Below are 16,309 nucleotides of genomic sequence, written 5' to 3'. Positions count from 1 at the left end.
AAGCCTTCCATTTCTTACATCTTGTGGATTATCTTTTAGCCCATAGAAGAGAAGGAGGTGGTAAGTACCACCACCTCCAGAGAGGTTTTCAAAATGAAGGAAAAGGGAAATACTATGGCAAAACCTTAGCATGGGGAAGGCCAGCTGTGTACGTGTTCTGAGGCCCCTGGTGATTAACTCTGTCCTTCCTCCTTGCCTGTCAGTATCCCTCATGCCTTTCCTAGGGGCAGAAGTGCCCGGTTGGGGAAGAGAATGATGCTGGCCCCAAAACCTAGCAGAAAAGGAAAGATGCATGGAAGCAGGGTAAGACAGTTAACAGACTGACACATTTTGGCACACTGTACCTTAGTCTATGTGGTCCTGTGGTTGGAAGTAACCTGCCTGCAATGCAGTGTTCCCGAGTTCTCAGCCACCACTCAACGCCAAGGTTTCTCATCCATTGTGGTTGAGAACTTGGTGTGCATTCTCTACACCCAAGTGTGATGCCCACAGTGTCAGTGATTCTAGCTTCACTCACACTACGTCTCCTGTAGTAAACAATGTGTACATTTCAAACGCAAATAACTCACCATAATTTCTGCTAAAGGAACAAATCCTAGAACAACTTTGTTGTCTTGGCGAGTCTGAATTTCCTGAATGTTCCCTCTTCTTTGTGCCAAATCGGCCAGGACAGGGCTGAGGTACTCTCTACTCACTGTGACCTCAAGACTCATCAGAGGTTCCAGCACCTGCTTGTCAGCTTTCTTCAGGGCCTAAAGAAATTTCATAAGATGAACAAATTTCTATTCCAGTTCAAGGAAGATGTAAACAGCCTTGAACTATTTCCTGTATTCCTGAGCAGAGGGCTCTGGGAAGCTCACTGGCTTTAACGTCCCCCAGAGAACATGGCATAAGGAACCAAGAAGTCAGTACTTGCACTGGTGGCCACATGCTGGAGAGAGCAGGAAAGGAGAACACTTTAACAAGCCAGCAACAAAGCCAGTAGTCAAGACTGTCTACAAGCAAGTCCTTTCTTGTATTACGGTTTATAATCTTAGACTTCATACGCCACATAAGGAACCTGAGAATGTTTCAAGATATAATAATCATGTGGGGAAAAGGTAAATCTAAGAGAAAAAAATGCTATCATTAGAGACTGGACTCCCTGAACTGTCCTTCCATCCTTCTTTCTGAACAGTACCTCACTGCAGAGCTTCAAAACCAGATTCAGTGTGGCTTCAAGAGCAGTTCCAGACCTTCTCTGGGGACTCTGGTCCTGCCCTTCACTGGCCTGCGGTGGGGCAGCCTGTTTACACTCCAGTTCCCCAGTGTGCCCCAAACATGGCTCAGCTTTTCTTTTCCAAGCACTTCTCTGGCCTTTCTTATTTGCTGATGGCATTAGCAGTTTTCAGTTTGCTTATATATACTTCTCTGATTTCCTTTTCCCAGTAAACACCAGTATTCCTATGCCTGTTGCTGGTATCCTAATTCAGACATAGTCTAGTTCCTGTCTTTCCATGCCAATCACTTCTGTGCTCTGACTACACTTCACTGTTCAAAACACTTAGTCTTCATTGTTCCCAGAACACAGTCAAGCCTTCGTTGGTGCTTGAGGGTTTTACGGTCACCCCCTTTACTCTCCAGTGCTAGACTAGGGTACTCCCACTCTGGGAAACAGCATGCGGGTTGATCAGCTCTGGTAGGTCACTAAGGCAAGAAGCAGAAGGCCACGTGATTCAAGGACAACTCAGGTGATAATGCCTAATACTTTGAGAGGGAAGATGCTTAGCCTAAATCTGCTGTTCAATAAGATGGATTTAGTTTTTTAATGAAAGCAATATTGTTTGAATAAACTCAAAAATTTGAAATTAAGGGTTAGAGAGATGCTCAGTGGGTTAAGAGCATTGAGCTCAACTCCCAGCCACCACATGGTGGCTCACAACCATCTGTAATGGGATCTGATGCCCTCTTCTGGAGTGCAGCTGTACATAAAGATAGAGTGCTCACATATATAAAATAACCTTTAAAAATAAATTGAAATTAATATTAGATTTCCATTGTCTTTTACATTAAAGCCCAACGTCAAGCTGACGTCGTCAGATCTATCCACTTAAATCCACCAGGCTTGGAGGCTGGAAAGATGGCTTAGTGGTTAGAGCATTGGGTATTCTTCCACAGGACCTGGGAATTCAATTTCCAGTACCTACATAGCTCACACATGTCTGTTAACTCCAGTTCTAGAGCTTCTGACACCCTCATAGAGATATAGATGTAAGCAAACACCAACACACATAAGATAAATTATCTATCTATCAAATACACACACACACACACACACACACACACACACACACACACACACATATATATATATTTGTAGCTTGTGCTAATTGCTATATGTTTGGAAAGATCTTTTGCTAAAACCAGAATATTTTGTTTAATCTGTCTGACCGGTAATTTCTAAAATCTTTCAAAGGAAAAGGAAAATTTAGTTTTAGAAATCAAAGATTTCCTATACGAAAGCTAGTTTAAAATTTTTAAATACATTTATGTGTGTGGTGTGTGCTCATGAACACAGTGCATATGTGGGGGTCAGAGGACAACTTTCTGAAGTCAGGTCTCTCTACTTTGCAGTTCCTAAGGATTAAACTCAGAATCAGGCTTGGTGGTAAGTACCTTTACCCACTGAGCCATCTGATGGCGACATAAGGTCTGTGGAATGTATGGTGCTGGACTCAGTGCACTTCCTTAGCACAGAAGCACAAGGAAAATACTCCGTACCTTCTGCACACACCGTGAGATGCAGGCAGTGACCATAGTTGTGGAGGTGCCAGGATGAATCATCAGTGAGTGTAATGTCACTGCCACATCCTGGATTGGGGAGCCAAGTAAAGGTCCTGAGTTGGGGGAAATAAAGCACAATATATACGGTGCAAGAACAGAGTAATGCAACAAGAATTCAACTGCAGTACAAACACAGAGAACACTGACAGGCTGTAGCACATGGACTAACTTGGAGGCTAGGAGTATAGCGTCAAGGCAGAGTGCTCACTGGTACGCCCAAGATCCCTGGCTCAAACACCAGCATGAGGGGAAAAAGGAGGAATTAAACAGTCAACGGGAGACACAGCTGTGGTCCCTCACCTTGGAGGCATGCACTATGGATGGCATTTTCAATGTCCTCCCGAGGGGCCTGCAGCAGGTCTTCACCCACAGAGTCAGCGTACTCAATCGTGGCCACACCACACGGCTCTTCTGCTGGCCGGACTTCCAGCTCTGCTCTCGCAAAATGCCGCTTGTCTCCTAGCACTCTATCAAGGGTATCTGAGGACAAACACATGGAAATGCATGAAAAATAAGGAGGTGCCTGCACACAGTGTTCAACTTTTGGCCAAAATAATGAAGAAAGCCAAAGAAAGATGCCAGGAACAAGCTGCCCCCCGGATATGGGTTGCCATTGCCAAGACTGCCTGAATCTGAGTCCACTCAGAAAAAGATAACTCAAATTGCAAAACATCCAGAGAATACGAAAAGCTGATAATAAAAACTATAACACTTGTTCCTCTGCTAATTTCCAAACTTAAATTTCCTATATTCTTTTAGCAATATTTAATGTTTCTTCCCCTCCTCCCTGAAAACCTAGTAAAGTATTTTTTTAAAGATTTATTTATTTATTTCATGTATGTGGGTACACTTGCTGTCTTCAGACACTCCAGAAGAGGGCTTCGGATCCCCATTACAGATGGTTGTGAGACACCATGTGGTCGCTGGGAACTGAACTCAGGATCTTTGGAAGAACAGCCCATGCTCTTAACCACTGAGCCATCTCTCTAGCCCAAGTATTTCTTGAAATATAGAAAAACAGCTTTTCTTGTTTTGTTGTTGTTTTTGGGTGGGGGGTGTTCTGGGGACTGAACCCAGAGGCCTTGCGCTCCCACTATGTCTATATTCTTACAGTGCGTGTTACTAACACCTGCCCTGTGCACATCTGTCTTCAGTGTCCTCCCTGTGTGCCCTGTGCACATCTGCTTACTTCTGCCATTTGCTTTCCCTGCAGGCTGTGCTCCCATCCCAGCCATGGTCCTTTATGAATACACGAGACTATATATAAGAATGATGATTTTATATCATACTTGGTAGTGAGCATTTACTGGTTTTTATGACTCCATATTTGACAGTGAGCATATTTTTCAAGCTGGTAAGCTAGTTCCTGTAGTCTTAGGACCTTTATTTCTTTTTATAAAGTATTCATTTGTCTAGCACTTCACTAGCACTTAGGAGTAAGGAGGAGTAAGTTGAATACATCTCTCTCTTCTTCTTCCTTCAGCTTCTTCAAGAGAAGAGCCTATCCATGAGTACCTAGCATTAAACTCTTAAAGCTTCTCACAGCAATCTGGTTCTGTGGGTCTGGGCTTAAAGCTCTGCAGTAGAAGCTTGTAATCACAGATTCTGGTGCTCCCCTCAATGCCATAACCGGACACGTTTCCTGCCTCCTGCCTGTGTAGAGAAAACTCTCAGGCGACCTCTTCCCTCCGGCCCCCAGAGTTAGGAGGGCATGGCTCGTGCTCATCGCCATGTCCACCGTTGCACATCCAGCAGCAGAGCCCCTGCATCACTGCATTTATGTGCAGCTACTTTTTCCAGTTCCAGTAAAATGTGGTCAACCAGACTCTACGAGTTCTCAAAGGGCAATTTCAATATCCTCAACAGTTCTGGCCTGCCTTACCTCAGAAGCTGTCCATGAAAGTTCACCTGGGGGTGCATAGTGGTCACTGTTATTTTGCTTAAGGGAACCAAATACAGAAAACCCGAGCACTTACATTCTGGACAGTAACATAAAAACTGCACTTCCTCTAGAATGCTGTCAGCATAGGAACTCTGTGTTAAATGGCGGAATTATTCACGCACTCCATACAATGAACTGTCTGGTGTGTAGGTAGCTGTGGCACCAGGCCTTCTGTGCTCATAACATTTTTAAATACACACAGTAAAACTGTGGAGACACTAGACACTGCAACCTCTGTTTACACAGCCAAACACTACACAGACCCAGAGTGTCCAAAACGTTTTATTTTTTTACCTGTGGCACGAACTGAGTTTAAGATGGTTTCCCGGTATGCCACCTGCAGAGGTCCTAGGTAGGTCTCTAGGCCATACTCCCTCTTGATACGGTCATGAATAATCTCAATATGTAACTCCCCCATACCACACAGGACAGTCTGGTAGTAAAAAGGAAAAAAAAAAAAACAAAAAACAAAATAAAACAAAATACTAAATATAGGAAAAAATTAATGCAAAGTATGATAAAAACGGAATGATGCTCACTTATTTAAGTAATTTTCTATTAATTACAACTGAGTTTCTTTTGAAAATTTTGAGAGGGCTCCTACATGAAAATATTTGTGACTTTTCTGACAAGAATAATGAATCAGATGCAGTGAACTTTCGGGCACTGTCTCTGTTCATGACAGTCTGATGGCCAGCTGAGTAGGTGGTATTAAGTTAGGGTTACATAGACTTCAACCCACACATCACATCCGTCTGAAGCAACAGGAGTAGAACCAATGCTCACACCTTCTGGATTAGGCCTCCTCTCCTTTCCTCGTATGCAGTTTGCTTATATTTATCTACTGTGTGTGTGGTATGTTTGTGTATTGACGTAGGGGACAGGCATGTGTAGAGGTCAGAGGACAACATATTCTAAATTCCAGGTGTCAGTCCTATGTAGCCAGGGCCTTTACACACTGGGGCATCTCACTGGGCCCAGTTTTTAATATTTCATGTGTATGGATATTTTGCCTGCACGTATGTCTGTGCTCCACAGTATACCTGGTGCCTAAAAAGCCATAAGAAGGCACTGAAATTTCAAATGGTTGTGAATCATCGTGTAAGTGCTGGGAATTGAACTCAGGACCTCTAGAAGAGCAGCCAATGCTCATAACCACTGAGCCATCTCTCCAACCCCCTGGTTTGATTTCTGACAGGGTTTCACTTGTGTGCTGTCCAACTTCACATCAAACTTGTATCAATCCTATTACCTTAGCCTCTCAAGTATTGGAATCACAGGCACAAGACACCCCAAACCTGGACAAATCCTTTTTCTTTTTCGGTGGTGGTGGTGGTAGTGGTGGTAGTGGTGATATTTTTGAGACAGAGTCTCACTATGTAGCACTGGCTGTTCTGGAACCCACTCTAGGCTGCTCTAGAGCTCAGAGATCCACCTGTTTTTCCTCTTAAGTGCTGGGATTAAAGGCAAATGTCAGCACCATCGAGCTACAACTCTTTTCTCAATGAAGAAGCAGCCAGCTGTTTGACACTATGGCTGAAGATAATGCCTTAAGAATGGGGTAAATAACCCCCTTCTAAAACCTCTCTCAACTACATAGATGTTTCCTAAATGTTGTAGGCACCGACAGCCCTAGGCTAGTTTGAACATGCATACAACAGAAACTGGCTTCTCTGATTTCTGACCTCCTTTAGTATGCTGCTTGTGTAAGCATCAGTGTAAGAGACAACAGAGTTGAACCTTATTTCAAAACTTCACAAAAGCCTGTGCTATGTTAAGTCCAAACCAATGGGGAATGAGCTGTATATTTTAGGGAACTGAGGAGATGATTATTTAGAATGACAACATAAAGAAAAACTTCTATTATGAATCAGTGCTTTTTCTTTCAGGCACATCGACTAATCAGTGTTATGCGCATGTCCCCTCCTCTCTAGGCCACAATGAACTTACTTGTCCAGAGTCAGGGTCAAGTTTGACTTTCAAACTGGGGTCTTCACGCTGAAGGTGTTCCAAGGCATGATCCAAATCTGTGGGATTAAACAATACTTGCTCTCTTCACTTCGTTTCTAGGTAACAACAACAGTAAGTTTCAAGTAGGGAGCAGACATTAACAAGCAGGTACACTGATTTTAAAAAAGTGAAAATTTCAAAGAGGCATACATGCTCTGCAGAGGCTAAACCAAGGTGAGACCATTCCAACGAGAGGTGAGTGAAAGTGCAAACATCTCCACAATGAGCTGCGTAAAGCAGCACACAGGCTGCACCAGACAGCAGCCGATAAAGAGCAGCAGCAGATGAGAAGGGAGATACAGGCAGGAGAGCATGCACTGTCTGGCAGGCCATGCTGAGAGGTTTGGCTTACACCGAGAAGCCACTGAAGGGCTTTACAGGGACAGTAACCTCATCTAGTTCTATTGCATAATCTGGTAGCTGACCAAAAAACATCATTATGCCTTCAGAAACACTGGCTACAGTGAGGAGATTACTCTATGGCCAGTTCTCAACCATAGGAGAAACAGAAATGAATCCTTTGTGTTTACTATGCTATGTGGAGCAAGACAATAATGACTTGGCCGATGAGTGTGCCTGCCTTCTTTATAAAAGTTCCACAGCCTGAAAAGTGCAGTTGAAGAAAAGAGCTGAACTACATACAGATTAATAAGTTAAACTTTATCGACTGTTTCAGCTGAATTCTGCTGTTTCTTAGTTAGATACACCAAGCTTTCTAGAGCTGTGCTCCCCATTTCTAAGTGTTACTGGTCTGAATTAATAGGTGCTATAAATGCAAAATGCACACCAGATTTCAAAGATGTAATATGAGAAAATAGCACTCTACAAAGGTTTATGCATATAAGTACTTCGACTGCTGGTATGAATATGTACAACTTGCATGCTAGTGTCCTTGGAGGACAGAAAGTGTCCCATTCTCTGGAAATGAAGTTACAGATGGTGCTAGCCACCATGATCAAGCACTGGGTACTGGGAACTCAGCCCAGACCGTTGCAAAAGCAGAGTATGCCCTTAACTACTGCACCATCTCTCTAGACCTCATTAATCTTTTCACATTACTTCATATTTAAATGACAATATAGTATCACATCTATTATCTGAAATGCTTGAGATGAAAAATGTTCAAATTTCACACATTTCAGATAAAAATGCGTTATGTATGAGAGCTGTGTGTGTATAAATATTTAGTATGCACAACATAACTGGCTGGTACTGAGGGCATCAGACTTCTCGGAACTTGACTCATTGGCAGTTGTAAGCAGCTGTGTGGGTGCTGGGACTCAAACTCGGGGCCTCTGAAAGAACAAGTGCTCTTAACGGAGCCATTGCTCCAGCCCCTGCTATGTTTGCCTGATGTAAGTGCTGCTCCTCAGCAGCTGGACAAGAGAAGACCCAATATCTTCCATTACCTGGGCTCTTAGATCTACACATCGACTTCTTTCATGGCACTTGAGCTGGGTAGATGAACAGCCCCACTTGGCTAGACTATTTCTCTCACTGCGTCTTACGAGGTAATGGAGAGGGAATAAAGGCTGCTCCTCATTTCCCGTAATCTGTGCATCCAAGTTGTTTGTAAGGGGACTAAGGGACACTAGAACGCTGGTCTTCAGGTGGTGGTCAGAAGTGAGCACCCACTGAAGCCTCATAAAGAGCTGATGCTTGACTCAGACTTAGAGTTCCTAAGACAGAAGAGCTCAGGGGAATCATTACAACGTATGCAAGACAAGGAGAAGGCTGAGGGAACAGAAGACAAAATGGGCAAACATCCTCAGGAGATCAGAATTGGTTCATATTGTAGATGCAAGAAAGTGAATTAGTTTCAAATCATGTTCTAATTAATCTAATACATTAGGAGGGCAGAGCAGGGCCAATACTTGGAATTTCATAAAAATCACTACGAGGCTGGGCAGTGATGGGACATGCTTTCGACCAAGGTGGAGGGGCACAGAGCTGCACAGGTACATCTCTGGGGTCAAGGTCAGGCTGGTCTACAGAGTGAGCTCCACGCCAGCCCAGGCTACACCAAAAAACCCTGACTCGAAAAAACACAACCCAAACAACAACAACAACAAAACAAACAAATCAAAGTGACTCAAGTAAAGCCCAGACCAAGCACAAGAAATGCTGACCAAAATTTAACTGTCACAGTGGAGTCTTCTGAGGACTCCCTGAAACTACTTCCTGCAGGCTGCAAACACCAGCGACTGAAAGGGCGGCACGGCTGTACCTGGCTGCTTAGCGGCTGATGGGGGTTCTATGGTGCAGAAGAAGACAGGCTCTGGGATCTCCACGCCGGCCAACAGTACACTCTCTGCTTCACTGCTCCTTCCAGGCTTCCTCTCTCCTCTTCCGGCTCTGCGAGCTGCAGCTAAAGCGCTAGACTTGGACGAGACTATGGTGTCTCCAGTGGCAGTCTGCAAGCAAGCAGGACAGCTTCCTGGCTAGCACTCATCTACCCAAAACCAAGACAAAGTCCCAGTGTAGCATGTTCTTCACTCGAACGTAAGAGAAATAATTCACAAATCTCACAACTTTATATAAGGCTCACTTAACTTGTGTAAGAACCCTAATCTAAAATGTCATTGTAATAAATTCTAACAAAACATACAATATACACCAAAATTTATTAGCAAAAAAAAAAAAAATCTGCCTAAACATGTATCTCTCTCTGCCTAAAAATATATCTTCCTGAATTTCCCATCATAGCAAGGCAGGCTTGATAAAAGCTCACAACATGTTTTAACTGCCGCCCCCTACACACACACACACACACACACACACACACACACACACACACATACACAGGCAAAGATTACATGGGAATAAAATACAATAAAAAACTGTAAATAAACCTCCATCTTTACTTGGAGTTGAACTTGGACTATCATCTATCCTGTCTGTGGGCTTCTGCAATCTATTTTCTTTCTAGCAAATGCATGACATTCAATTTTATTGACAAATATGCCATCACAGTCATATAGTAGGCATTTAGTCAATTTGTGCATTTTTTGCTATTATAAAATATTTATAAATCACATTTATGATTTGATACGCATCCAAGTGGTCACTCACCTGTTTAAGCCCAACTGTCAAAGCAATGTTACCAGCCGTCAGGGAAGGGATCTCTACGTGTTGGTCAGCAAATGGCAGAAGCAGACGACTCATTCTTTCCCTATAAAATCCATGATCTACATTAGTAAAGCACTTTTAAATAAGTAGGCGCAGTTTTAGAAAATAACGAAAACTCCTCCTTACGTGCAGTTTCTATTAACGTTATGGACAGCCGACTGGGGCGTCAGTGTACCCGAGTAAATGCGCAGGAAAACCAGGGGTCCTCGCTGTTTATCATGCAGCACTTTAAATGCCAGTGCACACAAGTCTCCTTTATACCACTGCCTGCGAGATGAAGGAGGTATTAGAGAAGGCCCAGCTGCCTGCAGATCAGGCAGGGTCCTCCCAATGGCCTCACGCATCCTCTAGCAGAGGCCCAGGCCCAGGGAGTAACATCACTACAGCCCTCTCTTCCGTCACTCGTTAAGATCCTTAGTGGAGCCTTACCAGTACACCTTTAAAACTAAAACTAAAACTTGGTTCTCTTTAAGTACTGTCATATTTGTAAACATCTTCAACAAACTCCTTAAAAAGTGCGATCGTCAAAGGTCATAAAACAAAGGAATCCCCTGAGGATAAGCAAGCATTCTTCCCAACGCTTGCTTCAGCCTCTCCTTGCATACAGCTGAGTAATACCATCAATCTACAGTAGAAACTTGAACTTGTTTACAGAAATGGCATTCTTAAAGAAACATGTTTTTAAACTGGCATCATTAAAAGATTTGGAAAGTTTGAATTTTCCCGAAATTGATATTTTGTCCATGAAGTACGTCTTTCTGAGGAAAGATGATATTGTCATCAGTCTCAAGGAAGTGCATGGGTCAAACCTTCTAGCTACAGTCTTTTCCCATGCTACTCCTAGTCCTTCTTAATAGTGCCAGCATGGAAGCTTTCTAACTGCTAGTACTGCTCCTCATGCTTAGCCAACATTATTAACTCACTAGATTTTCATAACAGTCTTAGGAGATAGGAGTCTGACTGCCTATCTTTCACAGAAGTAAGGCTAAGTCAGTTGGATTAGGCCACTTGGCATGAAGTCCATGCTCACTTCACATTTTAATTCCGAGATGTGAGATAATCCAAGATAATCTCTAACATTTTTTAAAAATGGCCACTTTAAAGTATGTTCATGAAACAAGGCCTATTCAGTTTTCCCAGCCGTATGATTTTAATGTATGTGGCCACATACTTACAGAAACCCGTGCTCACGCTCCTCAGGTGATGGCAGGTAAGTGGTCACAGCATCCAGCAGAGGCTGAACGCCCTTGTTTTTCAAGGCACTCCCACACAGCACGGGCACTGCAGCCTGAGCCAGTGTCACTCTGTGTATTGCAGCCTGTAGCTAAAAGCAGGGAGAGGGCATGGACATGGATCTGTGACAGTCCACTAGTCCCTGTCAGGATCTCTCAGAGGCAAAGGCTTTCTCTAAACACCCCTGTGAAACAACGCTCTGCACCACACCTCCGTTACTCTTCAGGGATTTATTTCCTTACAATGCTAATCACTTCCAGTGTGCTGGATGTCTGTCTGGTCTAGCCTCTTATTCAACAAAGTCTTTATAAATATTATAGTGAGGCCTCTGAAAACACAGCAAAGCTTCAGAAGGTAGAGAAGCTTTAGATGTAACAGGTGCTTAAAACGACTGAAAGTGTTGTATCCTCCGGGGCTGAGCTCTGCATTGTGACCAGCTGTGGGCCTCTGTGGAGGTCTCTGTCACTGCAAAGAGAGGCTGTGATGCATGATGGGAGCTACCCTTCTCTGTGGGCATGAGAGTAAGTTCTAGAATGCGTTGAGAAGTTACGCTGGTGCAGTAAAGTGGCAGGAGTAGGTTCTTTTTCTCTAAGTCAGGACCACACTAGCCCAGGTAGTGGCTAGGCTTTCAGTACTGGGGATAGTTCCCTCCTGCTGCCACCCTTTAAAGAGCCACTGCGATGAGACAATTAAAGAGCCTAACTCTGTATAAGGAAAAATGATCCAACTTCTAACTTTGTAAACCATATCTGGCAACAGCATGTTGCTGACATTAAGTACTTACACGAGCAGTGACCTTCATTTTTAAGCCAGCATTTTTAACAGTATGTTAACACACACATCTTATATACTCTCCAAAGACAGAAAAACCAAACCATTTCACTTGAGTAAAATTTTGTATAGGTGATTGATTAACACGTTACCTTTTCAGCTGGCACCAAATCAAAATCTTCACTAAATTCACCTAAAACCAAGTCAGCAAATTCATCATCTAGATCTGCAACCTGTAAAGAAAGACAAACTTGTCTAAGTTGCATTTCGTTTCCTCCTTAGCTGACTTTACATGTGAGACCTCTGAAGGCTGTTACACAGCCTGCCACACGTGGGCCAAACAACTCTTTGTACCTTTAGAAAACAGCTCAGTTTTGTTTTGTTTCCACAAAGAAAAGAACCTGGAAATTGAAGGTGTGCTGTGAATTGCTTGAAGTCACAGAGAGTCAGAGCTGGACTCAATTCCATGTTACCTATTCAGTGCCACGGAGAGAAAAGGCCCAACACATCCACAGTGACAATCATATACGAGACTGCTGGCTTGGGGACAAAGCAGGGGGCTTTCAGCTCATAGCATGTGTCACTGGGTACTCTGCTAGCACATGAATGCGTAATGACTGCCACACTTCCCACATAGCCACACTGAAAGCCCTAATCTATTACCTGACTGAGGAAGGAAGGCCCTTCAGTTGCTGTTGCTGCCATGCCGTTAACAATACAACTGTAATTATTAGTTTGTGCTTCTCAACCAACTGCATAAACGAAACAGATAATTCCGCTAACAACAAAGTAATAAAACAGGCTGGGCATAACGAAACACCCCTGCAATCCCAGCACTTGCATGTTTCTAGGCAGCCCGGGCTAGAAATGTCGAGACTCACAAAATATAAAGGCAAATCATGGCCATAATTCTAAAACAGTTTCAATTGTGGGTGATTGTGTAAAGGAGCAAAACACTCCAGCTTGGCGAGAAAACCAAAGCGTAAGTTCAGCAGACACAGCAGAAACAAGCCTAATCTGTCCAGAAAGCACAGGGTGAAATGCGAGGCTAAAGGCAGCTTCCACAACTGGACTGCCTAGAAATGTCTGCCCAGCCTGTGATGACTTCAGTCAAGTTCATTACCTCTGCTTTCCTAACTAGAATTAATATCAGTGCCTTCCTGTGGTGGGCCAGACCAACCCAAGACTTTCTCAGATGCCCCAAGGAAAAGACAAAAGGTACTTTAGTTCTGTGTCCTTGTCCATAGTGGACTTGGCAAGGCTGGTGTAGGGCTGGAGCCCGGGTCTTACAGGAGTCAAGGCTGCGTTCTCTTGTGATCTGAGTCCTCCCCCTGGACTGTGGTTATCAGCACTAAGGCAGCTGTGTTCTCTTTGCCAACTTTACTGACTTAGCTCTCTGCTAACGTTGGCCATTTTTCACTCTGAAAATGCTATATAAGATGTTGCACTTCTCAATAAACTTGCCTGGCACAGGACAAAATTTGTGCAAGGCTTTGTACACCAGCTTTTATCTTCTGTTTCTCATACCCTGTCACTGAACAACAACTTGCTGGTCCTGGTCACTTCTTCTTAGGGCTGTAGTAATGATCAATAGCCAATTCCTTCAGAACACGCCGTTAGTGGCCCTTAAGTATTAGCTACACTATCATCATTATGCTTCACCTCTAAAGCTGTCCTAAGAGACAGAAAGCTAATTGTAGTTCACACTTAGGGTCTCGATTGAAGAAGGGTCGATTTAACTGTGGTTAAAATCACCATCATAGCCACTTTAGCGGTCTGCCATCCTAATCATTTTTAGGTGTAGCTCAGTACTACCAGGCTCATTTGTATTGCTGGCCAATCTCCTAAACTTTTAAATTTGCAAACAACCCCTATCCTTCCCTCGTCAAGCCTCTGATAAGCACCGGTCTACTTTCTGCCTCTGAGCACTGTCTAACACCTCACAAGCAGGGCTCTGCGGGCGGCATTTGTAGCTGGTGCTCTTCCCTGACAGAGTGGCTTCAGGCTTACTGACGTAGCATCTGGTGTTAGCATCCCTTCCCTCTTAAAACAGAACAACAGCCCACATTTTGTTGATTCACTCATCTGTTAATGGCCACTTGGGCTGTCTCTGCTTTTTACCTACTAAGAATACTACTACTAGGAACAGGGTGGTTTCAAGATACTGCTTCTAATTCTTTGGGGGCAGATACCCCAAATGAAATGTTTGGAGGAGCCTCCATCCCATATGGTCTCCTTTCCTTTCCCTTTTTTCTTTTTAAAGGATTTATTTTATGTGTATGAGTGTTTTGTCTGCATTTATGTATGCATACACATGTGTGCCTGGTGCCCGTGTAGATCAGAAGACAGTGTCAGATCCCTTGGAACAGGAGTAACTGGGTGCTGGGTGTAGAATCTGGGTCCTTTGCTCTTTCCAGCCATTCTCACATGGTTTTCAATGGCAACTAATCCGTGTGCTCCCACTTCAGCACACAGGTTTACACTTGTTCTATAGTCACCAATACACACTTGTGGGTTTTCTCTTATTGTAGCTAATGTACCTGAGGTGGTCTTATTTTCTAAATTTTATCCACATTCATCTTTTTTTTTTTAAGATTTATTTATTTATTGTATGTATGTGAGTACACTGTCACCGTCTTCAGACACACCAGAAGAGGGCATCAGATCCCATTACAGATGGTTGTGAGCCACCATGTGAATGTTGGGACTTGAACTCAGGACCTCTGGAGGAGCAGTCAGTGCTCTTCACCACTGAGCCATCTCACCAGCCCTATCCACATTCATTATAATTAGCACCTGTAATTAGCTACTGACACCTCAAATTTTCTCTATGTACATCACATACTATCACATTGTAGTGAAGGCCATGTGTGCAATCATGTTTTGGCTCTCCATCTGGATTATAAGATCCTTCTCTATGCCTATAATTGTTCCATATTAAAACTGCGTGCGTGCATACACATACGCTCAAAAAGGAACTAATTATGTGTCCAATTCATGATCAATACCAGTTCTACGCTTGCTCTTTCTATGCCTTATTAATCTCAAGAAACCATCTAGTAGGAGGCATGGTGACATAAGCCTTTGAACGCAGTACTTGGGAGGCCGAAGCAGGCAGATCTGTAAATTCAAGGCTGCCTGTTCTACAAGGCAAGTTCCAGGCCAGCCAGGACTACATAGGAAAACCCTTATGTAGAAAAGAAAAGAAAAGAAAAGAAAAGAAAAGAAAAGAAAAGAAAAGAAAAGAAAAGAAAAGAAAAGAAAAGAAGAGGAAGAGGAGGAAGCAGTCTAGCAAGGTGGGAGCAGTTTGAGCTCTGATCTGATTCTGTCCTGAGTTCATATTCCAGCTCTGCCCTTTATTAGCAGCAAAACTTATTTAAACATTCTAAGATTCTGACTTCTCGTCTGTAAAGTGGGAAGATACATGGTTGTAAGAATAAAACAGTACATGTAAAGTCCTAAACCTAGCAAACACCAGGCCCTCAATATCCACTATCCAAACATTATGTCAGTTATAAAGTCACTGAATACTAAAAATTATAAATGGCAAATAATTTCTCTAGAAATATCTACCTGTATAGATAAATGCTAGAAAATGCTGATAGAACCTGTCTGGACTAAGCAGGTATGGTGGAATATAAGGCAGCAGGATGGTATGTTCCAGAGAAGTCTGGGCAGCACAGTCAAGACAATGTCTTAACAAACATTTATGTTAAACTTAGACCAATTCAATTTTAAAGTGAAAAAAAATCAAAGATTCAAATACTTTACTATAAAGATTCAAGAAGCATATCATGTATTATTTATTGCCACAAATATTAATATAAATATTGTAACATAATAATCTATCTTGCTATGTTCTATGAAAGTGTTGAGAATTGATGCAGACCTGAGCTATCTAGTAACCAGAATAAATTGATGGCTTTAATTTTTCTAAGTAATCTGACATCTGATAAAGTAGAAAATAGGCAGGAAAATATTTCATTGCACAGGAGACAGAACATGGCTTCTGTTCACCCGATTTCTTTGAGAAAGTTTGGCCTGGAACTCACTATGTGCCTGGGCTGACCTTAAACTCACATCAATTCTTCTGCTTCAGTCCCTGAAGTAAAGGGACTACAGATGTAGCCACCACAAGTTCAGCCACAGTACTTCCAGCAGCAAGAAAGAGAAACAACTCTCAGTCAGTCTGCTGGGAAGCAGACACACTGACTGCAATCACGATCAGAACGCCACACAGCACTCAAGCTGAACTGTCACCACATGTACCAACAGTGACAAGCTGCATCACAACATAAAACGAGAAAACAGACAGTATCACTCCACACAGAAGGACAGAATATGCAAACTAACGCTAACATTAAATAACATGCTGGGTGCAGGGATTGCAGTGCAGCGGTA

At 43.0% G+C, this 16,309-nt stretch overlaps 1 protein-coding gene across 6 annotated transcripts in view; it reads right to left on the bottom strand.

The window, feature by feature from the left end:
- Window positions 1-16,309, bottom strand: part of Gfm2 (GTP dependent ribosome recycling factor mitochondrial 2) — a 38,757-nt gene that overhangs the window by 5,029 nt on the left and 17,419 nt on the right. For 3 of the 6 annotated variants that reach the window (XM_087617787.1, XM_087617784.1, NM_001100665.1), the window contains 10 exon segments: window positions 12,061-12,141; window positions 11,080-11,228; window positions 10,031-10,171; window positions 9,848-9,947; window positions 9,003-9,189; window positions 6,716-6,792; window positions 5,060-5,198; window positions 3,124-3,303; window positions 2,761-2,876; window positions 570-752 (listed from right to left, as the gene is read on the bottom strand). In XM_087617787.1, coding sequence (XP_087473913.1) covers window positions 570-752; window positions 2,761-2,876; window positions 3,124-3,303; window positions 5,060-5,198; window positions 6,716-6,792; window positions 9,003-9,189; window positions 9,848-9,947; window positions 10,031-10,171; window positions 11,080-11,228; window positions 12,061-12,141 — 1,353 coding nt within the window. 6 annotated transcript variants of the gene reach the window in all.

Source organism: Rattus norvegicus, chromosome 2, assembly GCF_021556685.1.
Source record: "Rattus norvegicus strain SHRSP/BbbUtx chromosome 2, alternate assembly SHRSP_T2T, whole genome shotgun sequence".
NCBI classification, from domain to species: Eukaryota; Metazoa; Chordata; class Mammalia; order Rodentia; family Muridae; genus Rattus; species Rattus norvegicus.
The sequence above is the reverse complement of the archived record's forward strand: the minus strand, read 5'-3'. Positions and strand labels throughout refer to the sequence as shown.